Source organism: Lingula anatina, chromosome 3, assembly GCF_051362555.1.
Source record: "Lingula anatina isolate TDL-2025a chromosome 3, LinAna3.0, whole genome shotgun sequence".
Taxonomy (NCBI): Eukaryota; Metazoa; Brachiopoda; class Lingulata; order Lingulida; family Lingulidae; genus Lingula; species Lingula anatina.
In genome coordinates, this window is record NC_141769.1 from 10,772,125 (window position 1) to 10,793,079 (window position 20,955).

The 20,955-nt window shown below is 37.2% G+C and overlaps 5 protein-coding genes and 1 long non-coding RNA gene across 8 annotated transcripts; all 6 read right to left on the reverse strand.

The window, feature by feature from the left end:
• Positions 1–48: 48 nt before the first annotated feature.
• On the reverse strand, positions 49–3,798 carry LOC106157692 (ninjurin-2). Of its 2 annotated transcripts, none has more exons than XM_013533413.3 (3): positions 3,609–3,798; positions 1,635–1,788; positions 49–1,346 (listed from the first exon to the last, which is right to left on the reverse strand). In XM_013533413.3, the coding sequence occupies exons 1-3, from the start codon at positions 3,668–3,670 to the stop codon at positions 1,134–1,136; spliced, it is 429 nt and encodes a 142-aa protein (XP_013388867.2). In that variant the 5' UTR covers positions 3,671–3,798; the 3' UTR covers positions 49–1,133. The 2 variants fall into 2 exon arrangements, with proteins under 2 accessions (XP_013388867.2, XP_013388869.1); XM_013533415.2 differs by having other exon boundaries at positions 3,509–3,793.
• A 717-nt stretch (positions 3,799–4,515) lies between these two features.
• Positions 4,516–6,728, reverse strand: LOC106167200 (ninjurin-2-like). Its single transcript, XM_013545922.2, has 3 exons — positions 6,480–6,728; positions 5,681–5,834; positions 4,516–5,424 (listed from the first exon to the last, which is right to left on the reverse strand). Exons 1-3 carry the CDS (start codon positions 6,560–6,562, stop codon positions 5,212–5,214), a joined length of 450 nt encoding a protein of 149 aa, XP_013401376.2. The 5' UTR covers positions 6,563–6,728; the 3' UTR covers positions 4,516–5,211.
• Positions 6,729–7,987: 1,259 nt separating this feature from the next.
• LOC147762903 (uncharacterized) lies at positions 7,988–10,397 on the reverse strand. Its single transcript, XM_087009678.1, has 3 exons — positions 9,395–10,397; positions 8,794–9,134; positions 7,988–8,525 (listed from the first exon to the last, which is right to left on the reverse strand). Exons 1-2 carry the CDS (start codon positions 9,480–9,482, stop codon positions 8,800–8,802), a joined length of 423 nt encoding a protein of 140 aa, XP_086865804.1. The 5' UTR covers positions 9,483–10,397; the 3' UTR covers positions 7,988–8,525; positions 8,794–8,799.
• A 1,987-nt stretch (positions 10,398–12,384) lies between these two features.
• On the reverse strand, positions 12,385–14,006 carry LOC106157661 (uncharacterized). Its single transcript, XM_013533375.2, has 2 exons — positions 13,407–14,006; positions 12,385–12,755 (listed from the first exon to the last, which is right to left on the reverse strand). Coding segments are annotated over exons 1-2 (489 nt in total). The 5' UTR covers positions 13,895–14,006; the 3' UTR covers positions 12,385–12,754.
• A 1,565-nt stretch (positions 14,007–15,571) lies between these two features.
• Positions 15,572–17,150, reverse strand: LOC106157660 (uncharacterized). Its single transcript, XR_001237836.2, has 2 exons — positions 16,357–17,150; positions 15,572–16,105 (listed from the first exon to the last, which is right to left on the reverse strand). It is a non-coding gene; the product is annotated as an uncharacterized LOC106157660 (long non-coding RNA).
• A 2,317-nt stretch (positions 17,151–19,467) lies between these two features.
• LOC147762904 (uncharacterized) lies at positions 19,468–20,560 on the reverse strand. 2 transcript variants are annotated; one of them, XM_087008181.1, is made up of 2 exons: positions 19,971–20,560; positions 19,468–19,691 (listed from the first exon to the last, which is right to left on the reverse strand). In XM_087008181.1, the coding sequence occupies exon 1, from the start codon at positions 20,424–20,426 to the stop codon at positions 20,004–20,006; it is 423 nt and encodes a 140-aa protein (XP_086864307.1). In that variant the 5' UTR covers positions 20,427–20,560; the 3' UTR covers positions 19,468–19,691; positions 19,971–20,003. The 2 variants fall into 2 exon arrangements, with proteins under 2 accessions (XP_086864307.1, XP_086864306.1); XM_087008180.1 differs by having other exon boundaries at positions 19,967–20,554.
• Positions 20,561–20,955: the final 395 nt, after the last annotated feature.

Sequence of the window (20,955 nt, forward strand, 5' to 3'; positions counted from 1 at the left end):
CCAGTTAAATTAATGAAGATTACTTTATATAGTGAAGGAAAACATGAAATGTTTCCAAAATATTTTACTTTATCACACAAGAATAACATGTAGAAAACATCATAGATTACCTGAAAAAACATTTTTTAATTAAATGGAGTATTGAACATGATTAAATGGTGTATTGCATGATGAGGACAATAATTGAAATACATAAAATTACTGAAATGAGATGAGGTAAATTGTCAGCGCTGAACATGCTCAGACCATTCCCCTTAAGCCACTAGTGTCAGTAACATAAATCTGGGAAAACTGTACAAGTACAGAATGTCAATCTTATCACAACCATGCATTTATAAAATATGTTTACAAACATAGGTGCATAAAGTTATAGTCTTTAGGAAAGATATTATTTGTATTTCACCGGTGTTTTGTATTGTGCCAATTCTGCTTCTGATGGTCAAACGCACGGTCAGAGTTATATTTATAAATGATTGTATCAAATCAATCTGAACCGGTGATGTGCTGAGTGATATTTTACCAAGTGGCGCCCTCTATTGAGAGACGTCTTAATGGTTAACTGCCAGTCACATAAGATCACCCAAATGGGAAGGATGGTGAATTTCTCCTCATTGCAAAAGTGGAACAATATGTGGAAAATGTGCTTTTAAGGCCAAAAAAGAAGAAATACAGTTTTGATACACATAAGATCTTAAGGAAGGTCAAATTTTAAAATGGCAGTTAATGATAGACCGATATGGAATCATACAACGAGATTGTCCTATTAGCAAGATCTATATTCATGCGTCTGATGCACGCTTACAGAGACGAGAACATTTTGCACTTGTAGGTAAACTTGATTGCTGAAATACACATCACACTGTCAAACAAACAAAAGAATATAATGAATAAAGACAACCATAGTTCTCAAAAGTTGATTGTGTATAATAGATTGCAACAGACTGCCATGTTAGCCTTCCTTGAGCCGCTTCAACCCCACCGGGTCCCTCCTAGTGGGCAATGTTGCCTGCGAGAATATATGAAGAAGGCTCAGGGTAACTTGAAAGGAACATCCAGAAAGTCTTCACCTGTTTTCCATAGTGACTGAATTAAAAGATATATGTAACGTCAATATATAACGTACGGTGTACGCATCATGCAACTTTTGCTCCAAATGCTGTGATGAAAATGTTGAGAACAAGAATAAGAAGTAGAACAAGCTCGGAACCATTAGAGAGTTTTTCTGCCAACAATTTCCTTTTCAATTTTTTTATGTGTCGTTTTGCTTCCTTTGCGAACTCTTCTTCGTCATTTCGGTAGTCTTCCTGATTAGGAGCCGGGCCGATCTTAACATGGCCGTACATAGCCTAAAATAACAAAGATTTTGAATTTTTATATTGTAAAGTGTTAACATTGATAACAGCAATTTCTCCTTTGGAATCTACCTTTTACCATCAAAAATGGGTGGGATAGATTTTTTTTATTTAAGCAAACAAAATTGTGGTTGTGTAAAGATTCGGAGCCGAGATTAATGCGATGTGATTTCAAGACTGAACGCATAAATTTTGAAGACATTGTAAAGGGGTTATCCCTAAAATCCGTTTTGGTACATTGTCACAGCTTTCAATTTCTAAATACATGTGTACAAAACGTACATCAAACCAAAGCATCCAGGCCAGAATCAGCTGTAGTACCACACAGATAATAAGTAGCACAAGGACCACGTAGAACTTTACATCACGTGTGGTGGTTTGGAGAAGAGTGTCCATGCGCCCTGCGTTTGCTACCATGAGAGAGACATCTATTAATCTGGAAAACATAAGGTACAAAACATATTCTGATGTATATATTCACAATTATATGCTGATATATGAAAGAGAGAGAGAGAGAGATTAGCAATTACTTTTCAATACAATAAAATATCCTGAAAGATCACAGATAAAGATTATCATAGTTATCAGTTTTGCTTTCTTTTTAAGTAGTATCGCTTCGTGTTAAATAATAGGCAGTGTCTGATCAGCACTATGATGCTTATCTTGAAATTTACTTTACGTTAATACCGTATAAAAGAATTGCCTCAAACGTTTAGGGTCTCAATCATTCGAGCGAAATTAACAATCAACACAGGATATATATCCTTTGTCGCGAGTAAATAAAATTATTATCATGTTTTTGACCTTGAGTGCCAAACATCACTGGCCAGATCAACCTGATAGGATTCAAAATTTGGATCCAAGGTCAGAAAAAAAACCGCAGCTAGTTGTTGTCCCCTTGAAACGTGACAGCGGCATCGTTTTTTATGAACAAAGTCAGTTTTAATTCCTCCGTTGATAGCTCTAAAACAATGAGAGTAATACAGAGACAAGTACCTGAAGTACGTGCACTTAAACTAAAATCATAGCGAGTGTAAATCAAAACCACATGTAGCCTATCAACGTCACGTACACACCAGATATTACCATAGGGCCTTATCATACTTGTTGTTTAATTCCATAAATTAATTTTCAGTTTACCCAACCTTCTATTGGATTAGAACTACATGTATAAAACCAATCCCACTCAATTCAATTCCCACATATGTGAAGATATATAAGGAGAAAATTTACTGAAGGGGTCAGAAGGTGAGTTAGCTGTCTAGTGAGCTACTGTGAACTGATATTTAAAAAATAAAGCATGGCGGATTTAGGGGGAAGGGAGAGTCAGTTTCTGAAAAAAAATCACACCGATATTCCCCTATATTCCCCTCTTGAAAGTATAACTTTGACTGACCGTACCAAATTACAAAAAAAAAAAAAAAAAAAAAAAAAAAAAAAAAAAAGAAAATGCCAAAATTGTCACACTTGAGTTAAAGAGGATAAAGAGCACTTTTTAATTAATTGCCTCTATACAGAAAGGAACTCCTTCAAGTAGAACGAAGTGGAAACTCATGTTTTACATATTTGAACAACTATGTCAAATTCTCCTTCATAATGAACAACCCAAACAAGACAGTGATAATATCTTTGGCCTTTTGAGAAAAGAAAATGTGCTACGTGTACCACTTTGTAGTGTTTACAATCATACAATTACACAATTATAATTATACAATTATACAATGATATAAATAATACAAAGGTCCATTTCATATACTAGGAAACTGTATAATGTGCAGATCTATGTAGCTGTTATCCACGTGCATGTAGGCCTACATGTATAATAACACTTATTCTTTTTTATCTCTGTACATATAGGCCTACATATACATGTACATTCACACCGGCCTAGTTTGATGTAAAAAGTATGAATAAAGGATATTATTTATATATTGCTGTATTGTTAAGCAACATAAAAGGCCTGCCAAAATTCCAGAGACCCCGTAATATAAAAATTTCCAGTAACTTTTAATATGTATAAACGACCCAGTCATGTACATGTAACTAGGTTAACATAGCATATTCACAGTATTCCTAGATTCTCTGGACTCGTTCATCTGATTGTCTGCGTACATTTAATTCAGTGCTATGAGGCCTACATAGATTGTCAGTCTTACCCTTTACTGGCATGTTTCTTCCGCAAAAGATTACTAACAGCATTTCCCATAGTAGTTTGTATCCGGTGGGACAAGGGTATATTAATATTTCAGCCCTTACCCTTTAGCGAAATGCTTCTTCTTATTGTAGATTTCATCGGCTTGCGGTTGAGGATTAGCCATCACGATGAAATGTCGAGACACAGAAGACTGTACCAGGTTCCTCGTTCAAAATCTTATCATACTTTAGGCGGCCTATTGGTAGAGTAAAAAGACGCGAGTAAACAAGGACGTGTATGTAGTTTAGTAGGTCAATGGCGGTGAAGTGTATGTAAATATTTTTGTACGATATACGCGGCACGTCGTTTACTTAGTGCGCTTGCCTCATATACAGGTAATCCTTGTGGAGACCCAGTTGAAAAATAGTTTGCTTAAGGTATTTTTTCTGCAGATATCATTGTATTCGGGGTTTACATGAAAAGGGGGTGTTTTTTTAAGGAAAAAAGCTATGGTTAAACTTACATGCTGGTACATTTTTATTTATCTATCCTACATGTAGGCCATGCATCCATTTCGATAAACTATTTTTTAACATTTAATTCAACAAAACTATCAGCGAAAGAAAACCATTTATGCAACAAGCGTTACCCCAGTATTTCTATGAATTGACATGACAGTACAATGTTATATATCTGCATCGGTCAAACCTGAGTTTCATAGGTCACGGTTGCTACAACTGGAAACGGTAGAGTTATGCTTACAGATAATAGAGCAGAATTTCCAGCAACATCTGTTCTTAAGGGGGGGGGGGGTAGTTTCATATTTTTATTTCCCTGAAACTCTACATATGGGTAAATGTATTAGAAATAGCTAAAATTATTTAGATAGTGGAGTTATATAATAAAAGCGGCCTTGTTTGGCCAAACTTCGTACAACCTATATTCTTTATGTCCTTCTTTCTTGATGTGAGTGGGACTATGAAGGTTTGTGGTAAACTGGGATGGAGGAGACATAAACAACAAGACGTGTTCTTCAAAACGAAATCTCATTTTATTTGCACAACAGAAACATGGCATCTAAAGATTGCCTGAATAAGACTGGTTTTGATCACATGAAGTGTTATTTTTTTATTTTTTTATTTATTTTATTTTTTTGCAAAACGAAAAAAAAACAGAAAACACACAACAGTCAAATCTATATGTAGAATCGTTTGCATCAAATCTGAACTAGTTATGTGCTGTGCGATACACCCCCAAGTAGTGACCTCCTTTGGTAGATGTCAAACTGTTAACTCGTGAAAGTTTCGCCAAAAAAAACAACAAAATAATGAATACAATTGATTTTTAGGAAAAATAGAGATTTTGCATTGGCAATTAATATTAGACCTACAAGTATATGACATTATACGAGGCCTTATGCAATATTTAAAGCTTCTGATGCACGCTTAAAAATTCAGTTTCATTTTGGACTTCTATGTGAAGTTGTTTGACAAAGTACAAATCACAATGAGAAATAAAACAAAAATGTAAATGAAATAAAATCACACAATAGTTCAAATTTGACAATGTTACATAGCTTAAAACGCTGAGTGTCGCGTTAGCGGCCCAGATGCAACCAGCTGGCAAGATTGTCTCCTATTCAAAAATGGAAGGTTTACTGTAAATTGGAATGAACATCCAGTCAATTAGCCGTACGTACCGTAACGTCAGCGTATATAATGATGTTCAAGACCCTTTGGCTCCAAATGCTGTGATGAAAATATTGAGAATAAGTATAAAAAGTAGAGCGAGGTCCGCACCGTCATCGAGTTTTTTGGCGATATCTCTGTTGTTAATTCTCTTTGCGCGTCTTTTTTGTGCTTGTTCGAACAGTTCAGCATCACTGAGACAGTCTTCCAGTGTAGGAACCGGACCGGGCTCAATCTTACCGTACATCGACTGCAAAAATAGAAGATTTGAATGATAACAAATAAAAGAATATGTGAATATTGTTAGCTGCATTTTTACTTTGGAAAATCTCTCCTTCATATTTAAAAGTGTATGAGAAAGTTTTTTATGTAAGCAAATAATGAACAAAATAGGGGTTGTAAAAAGCGCAAACTGAAGAAATAAGGTTTGGTTGATCGAAGGAACTGGACAATCAAAGCAAATGGATTTTATATTCACACGTAATACATATAAAAATTTCACGTACATTGAACCAAAGCATCCAGGCCAGAATCAGCTGTAGTACCACACACATTATAAGTAAAACAAGAACCACGTAGAACTTCACATCACGTGTGGTGGTCTGGAGGAGAGTGTCTAGGCGCCCTGCGTTTGCTACCACCAGAGAAGCGTCAATAAATCTGGAAAACATAAGGTTAACGTTCAAAACATTCTGATATGTAGAATTTATGTCCATAACTAAGGAGAAATAATTGTCGCATATTTTTAGAATCGAAAGCATATTAAAACACACACTCCTAAAAGATCATAGGTAGGCCTATAGATTCTTTTGCTTGGAAGCTAGCACACTTCCAAAAGTTATCAACTTGAATCTTGTTCATTGTTAAACGTGTTTGATTCGGAGGGAATGGGAAGGTGGACCAAAGGGTGCGTACGCGACTGTTCTAAACATTCCAACGCTTGAATTTACCACTTAAACAGACCCCTTTATAATACTGCATGTGATCAACAACATCTAACGCCCGGTGCAACCTAAGAGACCCTATAGTATGGACATGTTAAACAACATCAATTCGTAAATGTGCACTGGTATAAAAATGGTTCGAAACTAGGTTAACACAGAACACTCATATTAGCCCATATTGCTCTTGATTTATCTGAGCGTGCACCTGTACGTGATTCTCCTCGTACTGTATACATTTAAATCAGTACTATACACAGAGAGACAGTTTTACCCTTTATTGGCATGTTTCTTCTGAGAAACACATTACTAATAGCATTTCCCATAGTAGTTTGCACAAGTATTTAAGTTCGAAAATCCTTACCCTTTTGCGAAATGCTTCTTCTGATCATAGACAATATTTCCATCCCCATTTACAGCTGGGGGTTGTGGTTGAGGATTAGCCATCACAAAGAAACGTTGAAACACACGGGAGTTCGTCTAAAAGTGTAGCCTAACCAAGAAGTTATAACTTCTTGGCCTAACCAAGCCTGCCTGGTCCCTGTCCTTAAAATCTTAACTGACTACACTGCTAGAGTACAAAAAGCTCGAGTAAACAATAATAGAGTTTAGTAGGTCAATGGAGGGGAAGTGAAGTATGGGAAATATTTTTGCGCGATATTACGCTCGTTTGCGCCTCCTTTATATACAGATAATTCTTGTAGAGGCCCAATAGAAAAAAATGGTATTTCTTCAATGGATATCATAGTATTCAGAATTAAGAGGAAAGGGGAAGGCAGGGGCGGATCCAGGATTATTTGGCGTGGGGTTCGGGGACCGCTTAAGCCCCCCCCCCCCCCCAAAATGGTATTTTAGAGAGCAAATGGTGCCGTTTGGTACAGTTTAGAACTATGATTCAGCTTGTCAAAATTATAATTTCAAGCGGGGACCATTGGTGCGATTTTTTTTCAGAAATCAAAGAGAGGGGGGGGGGGGGTCAGGACCCCCCTGTCCCCCCTCTAAATCCACCACTGCAAATTAATAGAACACCGTGAAAATTCGATAATTGTACTAAAGTGGGCCCCGAACCCCACGCCAAGAGGGAGGGGGAGGGTCGGCTTCGCATCCTCAGACCCTCCCTTCAAATAATCCTGGATCCGACGCTGAATTTGGGACTTTCCGTACATTTTTTAAAGCAGACGGTAAGTACTATTGCCGAAAAATAATGCGTGAGAGTGATTCACGTAGCACTGTGTATACATCTGAATATTTTGTATTTCTAAATTTTGAGAATTAATTAAATCAGGAAAGTGTTTTACATTTACTACCATTGATGTGAAAAACGCATTTGCAGTGCTATACATGTGTGTTAATCCTGCATAGTTCACCCTGAGTTTCACAGGACAAAGCAAGCTTACAGGTTTTAGAGCGGTGTTTCCAGTGAAATCTGTTATTCAGGGTGGCGTATGATTAAATAATTTATGTTCCCTCGAAACTCTATATACATGTAGGGGTTAATCTACTGAGATATCATTCATATGTTTAACATTGCCATCTGAGCCTTGCAGTGCTGTATCCTCCAGAAATCAATTTTTAAAATTTTAAAAGAAAGTTAAGTTGTGTAATTTAGTTAAATGGAGTTAGAAAATGGAAATTGAATTATATTCAATATTACTTTGAAGTAACTTCCCCAAGCACCAAAAGAGAAAGCTACTGTTAAGTTAATGCAACCGCAGGTGCCTTTTCTCATATCCACCGGTTCGAGCTACTCTCTGTCATTTTCAAAGTATATGGTATACTAGCTCAATTAATATACTTCAGTTTATATGTAAATCCTAATTCACAAGTTCATGTAAGGTGGCCGTTTTACCGGCTTTTCAGATGACAACTAGAAAAAGTATGTAAACTATTTATTTCATTTTGAAATACAGTATTATCTGATATTATTTTTCTCAAGAATGGAAAAAAAGTTGTAAGAAACAGTTTATACATGTAAAAGATCTTTTCACTTAAACCTCTAGATTGCATGGTCTATCGCTGTGATAAACGCTATTATTGAAAAACTCAAAGCCGTACGTCAAATATCAAATATTCTGAACATTATATTTAAGTGTGCATCTCAGAAAAATAGATATCGTTTCCTTGTGCCTTTAAGTGCCTGCACAATTTTTCTCTCTGATTCAGTTAACTATTCGCAATTTCATTTCACTGCTACAAAAATTAAAAATTCCGAGTTAACGAGACCATCGTCAGTTTCCAAATATTTAAATAAATTCTTCTCTTTTCCGGTTGTTTGAATAAAGTTAGCAAATATAAGATAATGGTTTTATAATGTTCGTCGTAAATTGTCCGTTTTTCCTGCCAATATTTCTTCGTCTGTTGCTACTGACATCCGTGAATCAGTCAACTTTTTTTGGTTTTCGAGGGAGATCTGTTAATAAAAAAACAATTTTGAAATTTCTGAATACATTTACGCTTAACAATATTCTATTTAGAGGATTGAAAACCAGAAAATACCAAATTAAAACGTAATCTTAAAATAATGGGCCAAATAATCGATCTAATGAAGACTTGACAAATAAATATAACCAAAATGAGAAACTTTTTTTTGATAAATCGAGTAATAAAATTACCAGCCTACGGATTCTATTTCTCATCTGGGATTAATAAGTAAGCAATTAATTCCGTAATTTACCTACCTGTAATTAGCCCTGGATAGTATATTTCCCACCTGGATAATACGGATACTTCTGGGGGTAGTAGTGTGGATAGTGCTGCGGGTAGCGCTTCGGGTAGTAGTTCGGGTAGTAGTTCGGATAGTAGTTCGGGTAGTAGTTTGGATAGTAGTTAGGGTAGTGGCTGGGGTAGTGGCTGGGATAATATGGGTACTTATGGTAGTAGCTAGGGTAGATGCGACCTCCTGTATACACATAGTTGTTTCGACCGAGCTCTGCTTGCGTTACCATAGTAACTGTTGCCAGAACAAGCAGAACACACAACAACTGTGTTTTGTATTCCATTTTGTCGAGGATGTTGACGACTAAAAAATAATAAAAAAAGAAAAATCAAAACCAATCAACGTTAAATCTGTGATAAAAATAACTATTCAAGGATGTAAATTCAAAAACCAAATATTTTAAAACAATAGTGAAAGGAGAGAGAAAGAGAAAAAATTACGAATAGTGTCAGAAATTATGAAACCTTTTCACTTCTTCAAAGACAAACTTGAGTCGAGCATTTACTAAGGAGCAAACGTGTTGCAAGTTAGAATAAATAGCCAAAAAGTTTGCTGATGCTCACCTGACCTGCAATCTGTCGCGGCTGTGGGAGGTGCAAGCACACGCGGACCACAAACGGCTTTATATATAATACGGAGGCACGTGCTCATTATGTATGCATCATGGCTTAATGGGTGTTTTTTTTTTCAGTGGAAAATCACAATTTTCAAAATGATGTTGTTGGTTTTATAATTGCACCATGCGAGGGCTGATAGATATGCGATCTCATAGCCAGCGTGTACTCAATGCTCACGTAGGACAAGTAAACGGGTTTTCAAAAATATCAGAACTCACTTTTAAGTGTCTTAAAAGACACTGAAGACTAAAAATGTAGGCCTACTCGCAGAGTGCATAGTTTACCAGGTAATGTTAATGCCAATCAACATGCTATAAAATGATAAGACGAAGGCGAATCATGCTAATAACATGACCTTAAAACAGTTAGATCAGCAGTTGCACACCCCACAGCTTGGCAGTTACACTGACCGACAGGCAGCTGCAAGTTATCATATTTCAGGGGCGGAATGAGGCCGTCTTCCGGAAGACGTCAGATTTTCAAGTTTATATCGACGGGTATCTATTTTTTTCTGTCGAAAGATGGTCAAAAATGGAGGATGGATCAACAAAGATAATTTGGAAAACTATCAAAAAATAGCTCTAGACTCGTACCTGTATTTCACTATTTTTTCGAAGTAGTTAAAAAAATAAAAATTAGGCTGCACATATGCAAAACAAAGAGATCTGTTACAATTTTGTTATTGAAGCAGTAAAACAGTCAAAAAAGATGGCAAAGTTTAGTGTCCGTGAAAATTTGAAAGCCTCTGTCTCGATCTCTGTGTAGCGACAATTTAACCAGACAACGTCTCTGCATGTATATGATCAACAGAACTTTGTAAGTTACGATGGACAGCAATTTTGTGTCTTCCATAATAACGTTCATAATTAGATTTAAAATATAATGTTGTTATTGATGTTGTGATAAGCTTTTAAAAACACAATATAATGGCCTTTTACCATATTTGGCTTGTTAATTGGACTGTAATAGATGAAATGGGAGACCCACCCAAACAGATTTTTTTCATACGTTTTTTTTTTTTTTCGAAGTAGTTCCAAACATCGTTTGCTAAATGAAGCTGTATTAAAGCTAGTTGAAAGAATTGAAATATCATCTTATTTTTGCACGTAAATGATGGTAAAATTAGGTACTGATGAAAACTAATGTTTCACTGAAATAATCGAGATTTCAGCGAAGAGTTCTGAATGTAATAAGTTTGCTTTGCAACGACAACAGAGTACACGTGATTTATTCAAACAACTTTTTATCTATGCTCAGTTGTTCATTTAATACTGCTTAGTATTGTGCAAACAATTGATAGAAATTTTAAATACGTAAATGTAACTGAATAATGGATTTGGATTTGGTTGCTCTGTGATTCCTTGTACGGCATAATAGATATGTATAACGATACAAACATTTTCCCATCTCATTACTTTTTCTTATCTATCTCTCTTTCTCCTTACCGACAGAAAAAATACTATAATTGTATATTTGATAACCCGGTAATGGTCAGTAGATATGAACGGCGAAGAAGTAAAATTGCAGGTTGGCAGTAGACACTGGTTGCCGCGCTGATGAAGATTGAATATATACGTCCTTATGGGGGTTTATCTATGTCTCTTCTAACCAACCATCGTCGTAGTAATGCTTTTAATTCACTTTTTCTGGTTATATAATAAAAACTGTCAATTTATGTATTTAATATTTATGGTTATATTTACTTCTCGGTATATAACTTTATCTAAGACCTGCTTCGTGATCAGAGGCGTACCTCAATGCTTTACTTCAATTTATGGTTATAGACAGGTGTGTCGGCAATTTATAGTCTGCTGCACTTTAATATATAGGTGATTAATATACTACAATTACATGTGACTCTGAGTCTGTGGCACACATGTAGGGCGAGAATATCTGTGTGATATCACACCAATTAAAAAAGAATATTTTATCACGAGTGAGAAAAATCTTGGAAGAATTCTTTATTTTCTTTGGTGCGCCGGCCATATCCCATTATGCACGAGTCCCATTGCGTTCTTTTTATATCAAGCAGAAACACAATAATACCAAGCAACCGGCTAATAAATACGACTTAAATTTTAGCATTTTCTCATTATATACTGAAGACTTTGAGAAAAGACATCTCAACACGCCCTCCCACAGAGGTAAATTTCTTGCGATATTAAGGTTCTTACCGGGCAACTCAATAGGATTTTCCCGCCCCTACATGGATTTTCCCGGGAAAATAAACAATTTTCTCGTACTCAAGAATCATTTATTTATCCCTATATGAACTCGAATTCCACCCTGAATTAGATTTATAAAAGTTGATTTAGTTTAAAATGAGTGACCAATAATTATAACCAGCGACTATGCTCCTATGTAAAAATCCAAATAAAAGTAAGCACTAGAAAAACTATTTTAGGGTTTAATTGTTTTAAGGTGTGTGTAAGGTTGATAAGAAGCCATGGATGGCAAAAAATAAGCATTTTCAAACCTATGGAGTGTACCTTTAACCTTGGGTTTAATGTTGCATCTGGTTGTAAGGGACGCGGTGGCGCCCCTTAGCATGTCCCACGCCCCTAGGATGTTGCGGCGCCCGCGCCTAGACTATAGGATGTCGCGGCGCCCGCGCCTAGTAAGATTTATTATAAGGTATTATTATAATGAGACATTAAGGTACATATAAATAGAACAGGTGGTGGGTAGAGAGAAAAAGTTAGGTAGTGGGAATAAAGCTGTTTGGAAATCCACGACTCTTGTTGCTCACTTCTTCTCGATCTGTGAACCTAAAATCGAACCTTACATGGTTAAGAGGTTCATCTATTCTATCTACTTAACGGTTGAATATCAGAGTTCTACATTTTCGACTAACGCTGTCTACACTATTTTTGCGAGAGACCAGAGATAAGATAATATTGACCACGTGAGTGAAGGCATCGAGAAAAAGACAGCAATTGAAAATAGAAATTGTTGAATTTATTGTATGTAAATGCATAACGATATTGTATTGGCGCTTGATTATAATGTTTGTTCATAATGTCCTTTGGTAACAGAAAATGACGATTCATAGAAAGTCTCTCAGATACGTTATACGAGAAATCTCTACAATATGCAGATTACACGTGGAACAAAATAGACATAACGTTGAACATGTAAGTTTGACACTTAATGACGTTATTTCTCTTAGTCTTAGCTAAGCTGATAGATGTTAAGGCCCTCCTCAGCAGCACATACATCTACGAGGATTTTTTCATATCAGTGCTGTTGTAGTGTCGTATTCCCATCCCAAGAGTTGACAGCCACGCCGCACAATGAGTACGTCCATCTGAAATAAAAATGCTTTTCTTTAGAATATGATATATGAGGGTATTATCAGTCTTCACGTTTGTGCACGTTTTATGCGGAAGAAAATAAAATATTCTAGGTTTATGTCAAACATATCAAACATATCAAAAATGGGCTGTGATTATAATGTTTTAGTTAAATTGCATGATTTCATAAAGTTTATATTTCAAGGATTGTTTAATTCATTAATTCTTATACTATACAGGGCCGTAGCCTGAGCAAAATGCCAAAGGGGGCAGTAAGCGGACACGAGGGGGCGAAACCCCCGAGGGGGGAGGGGGTGTCCCCCTCCCAGTGTGGAAAATTCTAAATCCCAGGGGGGGCACCTGCCCCCCCCTGCCCCCCCGGAGGCTACGGCCCTGCTATATAAGGAGATGATTCAGTTTGAATTATTAAGTTTGGTAAAGTGTACAAGGAAATTGTGAAAATAATAGAATTTGAAGGATAAGGCCGTTGATTTGTGGCCTTATGGTTTTTGACAGCGTATACATGTACATGTTAGCTGTCAGTACAGACAGAATTATCTAGACAATCGGACAGATAGAAGTTAATGTTATAACACAGAATATTTGGATTACAGTGATTCAGTGAAAAAAATGACCCGTGGCTAGATGTGTGCACTCAGTCTTACCAGTAACCTTGTCCGAAGCCAGGATATCCGCCACCGTATGTTGGAAAACCGCCATATCCGTATCCTGTGCTATATCCATTGCCATATCCCCCGTATCCAGTTTCGTATCCGGCTCCATATCCTGGGTAACCTGGCCCGTAAAGAGAGGATCCATAGGGGGAACCGTAGGTAGAGGCGCTGAACGCGGATCCATATCCATAGGGAGAGGATCCGTAGGCAGAGGCCCCTAAGGGAGAGAAGCCGTAGGGAGAGGCACCGAAGGGAGAAAAGCCATATGGAGAGCTGCCATATTGATTGCCATACGGACTGCCATACTGACTGCCATATGGACTGCCATAAGAACTGGCATACTGGCTGCCATAGGTCGGGGTTTGGGCCTGGCTGGTGGACCGAGTAGCCGCATATCCTCCCTCTCCAGCCGCCAAGTGGTTTGCTGACACTTGCTGCAGGAGAGCCACCAATGCCACGAAACACAGAACTTTCAGCATATCTGCAGTCGGCGTAAATGTCGAGAAATTTTAAAAGTGTTTTTGGCACTTAATGCAATGGTGGCTGTGACCCTTTCCAAGCAACCGGCTGAGAAGTATGAATTAAAATTCAACTTCTTCTCATTATATACTGCAGATTAATGAGTTCCATTATGAGATAAGAATCATCTTAACACTCTCCCACAGAGGCGAATTTCTTGCGATAATAAGCTGCCAAATAATCTTATGTATGGTTTTATCGTTGTCATCGCTAGTCCGTTACCCATGCATGTATTACCAGAACGAGCATATATCATCGTTAAGGTGACGGACAGGCACAACACAAAAGAAATATTGAATATTTATAACATTTCCACAACATTTGGCACCGGTGGCTGTACTACCTGCAAATAGGCTTCTCTGGTGCAACATTATATTAATATACCTAAATATTCTACAAAAATGTAAAAAATACTACACGAGGAACGAAAGTTCTTTGAGTTTGAAAAAAAATCAACTACGTGTACTTAAAAGACTTATCTTCAGTCGATTTGTTTTTACACGGTAATTTTCCTTTTATTTTTTTAAATTTTATTTCATCTTTAAGCTTAGTTCCTATTAATTCCATTTCATTCAGTTTCTATTTAATTTTCAGCAGTATCGGATTTTTAGCAGGGCATGTAAATATTTTGAACCTGTGCTACCTGGGAATTTTAGATAGGAAAGCACATGAAATCAATTTTGGATGACTATGATTGAACAGTAAAAGGTATTTTAATAAACTGTTTATTGAAATTTGCGAGAAATGTAAGCACAGAAATTCAAAACTAAAATGGTATCAAATAACGGAGAAAACGTATCTCTTTTGCTTTCATTTTCTCGCTAACCACGTTATTCATTATTCACTATTATCCCCCGCGGCTCCGGGCACGGTATTGTTTTCGTTGTTTTTTTTTTTTTTTTTTATCAAAATAGAATGTAATAAATTACATACGCAGGAGATTGCCCTCCGGTAAAAGCCCCAACCGTCAACGACCAAATCTGGAGGGGGTATAAATACTTAAACGCATGCAGGGTACTGTTTCACAAACGAGTATGCTTAAGGGGGGATGGGGGGGGGGCACAAGGAAAAATAACTTATGTAAAATACAAACGTTTATTTATATTGTTTTTCCTTTGTAATATAAATCAACTGCTAAATATTGAAGTTGTTTACCTACAATATGTCAATGTCTGTCAGAGCATCTTTATCAAGTAATTCAGCAGATATGCCTGACACCCCCCCCACCCCCCACCTACTGCCTTATACCGATATTAAGAAAGACCGTTATTGATCAGAGCGGATGGCACCGTCATCATTTAAACCAAACTCTGTATGGAACGGGGTAAATCAATTTTACTTGATAGACTATTTAAATAATCTGAGGATATGAAGCAAGATATATTATAATATTATAATATTATTGCGGAACTATTTGTACTGCCAGGTCAAGTGCACTCTGCAGTACGTCTAAGGGCAGGATGCTATGGTTTAACATTAATACTACATTGTGGGTCGTCTTTTTAGCAATTCTTCGTGCATTGGGGATTTAACATATACTTGCAGAAAACTGTACGCGCTTTTGAAAGTTAAATACATAACTTCAATGTATTTGTCGTAAATTAAACGTAAAAAGTGATAATAAAAACTCGCCCAACTCAATTTTCGAATGTTTATTGTTACCTCTATGTTCAACGTCTTTGGTCCAGCAAGATAACTTATTACAAATGTAGAACCACAGAGCAAAAATGCATGAGTTATATGGCAATTTTGGAAAGCAAATGTTTCCTATCAGTAATTCATTCACCTCTGTGTAACTTTCATTGCAGAACTCTTTGGCTCATTTTTGTTAAATTCAATATTTATGCATGATGTAAGCGAATGCAATTTGGAGTATGTTTGTGGTACAAAAATAAAATACTTCAAGGAGAAGATATGTGTCCGACTTCAAATACATATAGCCTGCATGCGCTTTCCACAGTATTCATGTAAAAGTAGAAGTGTTAGAAGCGGTTACTCCATGTAACTATACAACGCCCATATAGACACGTTTTATTCGGCAGTTTCTCTTGACTGTAGCAAAATGGACCGTCAACGCTTAAACTTCACTGACACCTCAAAGTTCATAATTTTCCGTCACAGTTCACTGAGACTTCAACCAGAGCTGCTCCAAGGAGTTGCACTTGTTGACTCTAGAAGGAAAAAAAGAGAAAATGGAATCTACTTTCCCGATAATATAATGTTATACATTCAGGAAAGTTACAGCACTTTTTAAAAAAATGAAAGCATGCGCCAGATGCCTTAAACACCAAGAAAAACACTCTCGTGCGACGATGTTTTCGTTCATATTCACAATTCGTTCATATACGTAAAGAAATTAATTGAGCCTGTATTATTTGAACATAAAGAATAACATATACGAGGTGAAAATGCATATACTTACAAGACTTAAAATATTCGCCGTAAAAAGTAATGGAAGCATCTATCCATGATAATGGTGAGGGTATCCGTACGGAGAAGGGTATTTGTATCCACCCCCATAACCTGGGTATCCGTAGCCATATCCAGGATATCCGATGTATCCGGCGTATTGGTAGTTTCTCTTGTAGGCGTCCGCGTAGTCTGGGTAGCCTTTGAAGTACGGGTTATAGCTGAGGCCGTAGTAAGGTTTAGGGTAGGACGAATATGACGGGTACTTCGGGGGGTAGTAGCCGGGATAGTAACCGGGGTAGTGTCCAGGATAGGAACTGTGGCTGGTTAAGTGGGCGGCCTGGCTGTACGCGACAGCAAGAACCACTACTATCAAACCGACCAGCTTCATACTGCTTACTAGAGATTTCTACAAAAGCTGCACCGTAAGCAGACAAGTTCACCTGTTTGACCGTCTGGCAGGTGCCCGCTCGTACACTGTGCTTATGTATTAGACAAATGCCTGCTGCCGAATCAACATATGTACGTATGCTGACAATAACCAATTCATGGATGACAGTGTGGTACTTATTCTTATCATAATTTAACAACCTGAATTTTTAATGGTCGAGGCACCGTTAGCGTGTTATTGTAAAGCACGAAGGTGGTGTTATAACGATTTGTTTCATTTAAACCGTGACAGCGTTTGCAAGCATCATAATTAATAAAGTGCTTCATCTGTTTTTTATGCTAATAAAAATGAGCATTCTCTGTTCTTGTCGTTTACCTAATAATTATGCTAATGAAATATATAATGCAATCAAACAAACGAGCAGTTGTTTTGGTTTTACAGTGGATCACTATGAACCATATTTTTATGTGATTTGTGTTCGTTGCATTTGTCATTCTCGACAACAGCGAAAGTGAAAAAAGAATGTGAAGATAGCTGTTCACACGGCACCATCTTTGACGAGAATCATTCCAGGTTTTCAAAAAGGCGGGGGGGGGGGAGCTATTTATTTATTCATTTCATTGTTTAGATGGTGGGTGCAATGTTAGAATGTTTTTATGGATTTCACTGTCTTCTCTTCTTCTTCTTCTTCTCTTTGATGCTTAAAATGTACTGCAGTGGGTGTCGCTTTTCGATACTTTGTTCTGACAACTCTGACAGCTGTCACACAGAGCTCCACAGTGTAAAAATTCCGTTTAAAAGATTATAGATCAATAAAATTTAGATGAAAAGATAATGGACATTGGTATTATTCGACCCTTGAGAAAAAGACCTCACTAAATTCTTGCCAGTGAATTTTTCCATATGAAAGAGATATTGTCCAAAAACGTCTGAACTGCTATAGATAAACTTACCCTCACGAAACCCACTTTTTTAAAACAGTACTTGTGTTATCATTATTGTCGTGAGTCGTTTAAAATACGGAATTAACATAATATATACCAATTAGATTTAAATGCTGCTTGTCCGTGGGTATTTTATTGATGTAAATTAAGAGAATGGTGCCGTTTGGATTCAACGCGGGTTTGTAGCACTGTTATCAAGCATACGACGCCCTGAAAGCGAGCACTTGTAGCCTATTTAGTTTCTATTATCTGTGTTTCCATCATTTCCTCAAGAAGTCACCGGGTACTACCAAACGGACGAGGCATTGGACCTGCACGTTTTAAAAATACTTTGAACATGCCGACGTGTCCATCTTTGTTCTTCGTTTAATATTCATGCAATTATTCATACTAAAAGCTCTCACATACATGAACACTAACAACTGTTAGTAGACACATCCTATGGCACGCTCGAGTCGTTCAGACGCACAAACAGGACATTCGTATCCTGTTATGTATTTTTTCTCTTTCCTTTATAGTTACAGAGGTCAAACATGAACATTCAGCTAGAACAATGACGAAGCCAGATTGAAGTACCCGGGTTAATCTCTGTCTCACTTTCCACTTATTGTCCTTGACTTATTTTGGCTTCTCTTTTTGACCTCAAGAAAGATAAGAAATAAGCAGCTTTCCAGGATATGTAGACAGAAAAATATCATTTTGGTACTTTTTTAAATCGCGGATACTAGAAGTAAAAGTATACCTTTAAATCACTAGAACTGTCTACATTAAGCATTTTACAAACATAATTTTGAAAAGACATTCTCAAAAAGCTACATTTATAATTCTTTCTTTCTTTCTTTCATGTTTGCCATACCGACGACCTGTAAGCCCTAATCTAAAATCGATTGTATATTTGAATATCAAACAAATGCTACTTTATCATGGCATAGAAATAATTGTGTTTTATGCATGCAGTTCTAATTAATCAGGAATTTGTACTGATTTCAATTATTTGATTAATACCTTATTTGTACATATCATTAAGAAGAAAACCAAACATACCCGTCTTATAAAGTGTTGAACACGTTAAAACAGAGAATAGGGACGCCATTGAAAATGTTCTTTATTTCGTCAGCTGAATAGATTGAGTTGTAACGTGATGATCCACGAAGCACGATAGCACGAAGTCAAAATTGGATTTTAAACGCTTTTTATCATTAAATTTTTTTGATAACAGGCACCTTCCCACTGATCCCGCTCCCTGTTTGTGGAAAAGAATCTGTAGCGATATCAACACTGGACTTTATAAGCACTGAATTAAGGAGTATGTCTTTGTGGTTGTGACGCTCATTTTTGTAGCAGGCAGATTGGTGCAACTAACGCAATATGTAGCCTGGAGCACCACCTGCTGCGATCCGATGATCCCAGCTGTAGCAATCATTAATACAACCGTCAGGGACCCACTAAAGTCAGGGGCGGATTGAGGCTGTCTTCTGGGTCTTCCGGAAGACGGTCAAATTTCTAAGTTAACATTGATGAGCACCTAATCTTTTTCTGTCGGAAGACGGTCAAAAAATGGAGGATGGATCAACATAGATAATGTGGAAGACAGTCAGAAAATATCTCCGACTGTACAAAATCACACTGTGCTTTTCAAAATTTATTGTAACAGACTACTAGGGCACCCTGAGGTCAGAGAGTATATAGTAGAATCGCAAATCGCTTATGTACTCTGGTAATTTTTTAGCCTGTTCGTACGGAACAGAAAGTAGAAGGGAGATTTATTTGAATGCATACACACGGAGACTTGTGTCAAAAACGGATAGCTTTATTCTGTCATTTCATGTCACAACAAATATAGAGTCAATAAATAGAGTACGTGATACTGCAGCCTGCCTTTGCTTCACTTTCACCTCACTTCCCTGGGTTTTTTTAAGTCGAGCGTAACGTCTTTCTTTTCCAGCATTCACATTCCTGCTCTCGCTCTCTGCTCTGCGTCTTAATTCACAACCACATCGGTTTGTCGAAACACTACCTTAAAGAGAAAAGTTACGACACATCTCAACTTCGGATCGGCACACTGAGCCCCTCGTGCTCTGAACTCAATATACTAGTAGGCATAACAATTTCTATCAACATTTCTAAATCCTTACGTGATCTTACTGTTTTTCAATAACCTTCGCTATGAGTAAGCCTACATGCAGATCCTTCGACAATAACCAAGTTGTACATGTATATTGAAACATTTGAGATGCACACCCTACTAAGAACAATTTTTATTTGTACCAATTAAACAATAAGTTTACCTACCAATGCAACATTGATATTTGGCTGTTTCAAATTTCAGTATCCATATGGTGATGGATGTCCGTATTTGGGTGGGTATCCAGGGTATCCGCCATAACTTGGGTATCCACCATAACCTGGGTAACCACCATAACCTGGGTACCCGCCATAACTTGGGTATCCACCATAACTTGGGTATCCGCCATAACTTGGGTATCCACCATAGCTTGGATATCCGTATCCTGGGTATGCGCTGTAACCTGGATATATACCATAGCCTGGGTAGGCGCCATTGTCCGGTATCTTGGTCACAAATTGCCTGTCATAGGAGTCTTTGTAATCCGCATATCCCCGGTACCTGTAAGATGGCATCCGGCCGTAGTAGGTACCTGTCAGCGCATAGGGGTTGCCTTCTACACCCTGGGGTACAATGTACAACGTGCACACTGTCAACAACAATATACAAACATATTTCATCATTGTTCTGTGTAAAAATCTAAATCAGTCTGTATACACTGTACAAAATACGCCCCTTGCTCTCTGTGACTCTGTGACTCTTGGTCAGTGCTCTAGTGCCAGCTAGTCACCTAGCTAAGTCACGACCAGGCATTTCGTGTAATGACCCTTATCTCATTTTATCTTAAGTTCATCTGGTTTTAAGCAAGCATAGTGGTAGAGCTTTTAAAATTAACCTTGAATCTAAATTATAAAACAATTAGGCAGTTGTACTGTAGGTAGACTTAAATAGGATGGGTTTTGTTAACAGTAAGCTTCATTATGTTCACAGCATTATTACAAACAATTTTTCAAATGGTATGAAAGTCTTGCATTGCTTACACCTTCCTGTATTCGGAGATGAACATCATTTTATAAAGCGTTTCAGTTCTAACTATATCGAAATACCTATAAATATTTACCACAGAGAGTGGACTGGGCAAAGAAATATTCAAGTATGAAATATGCGGTTGGGTTCGTTTTTTACGTATCGCTGCATGGTCCTTTACCAAGT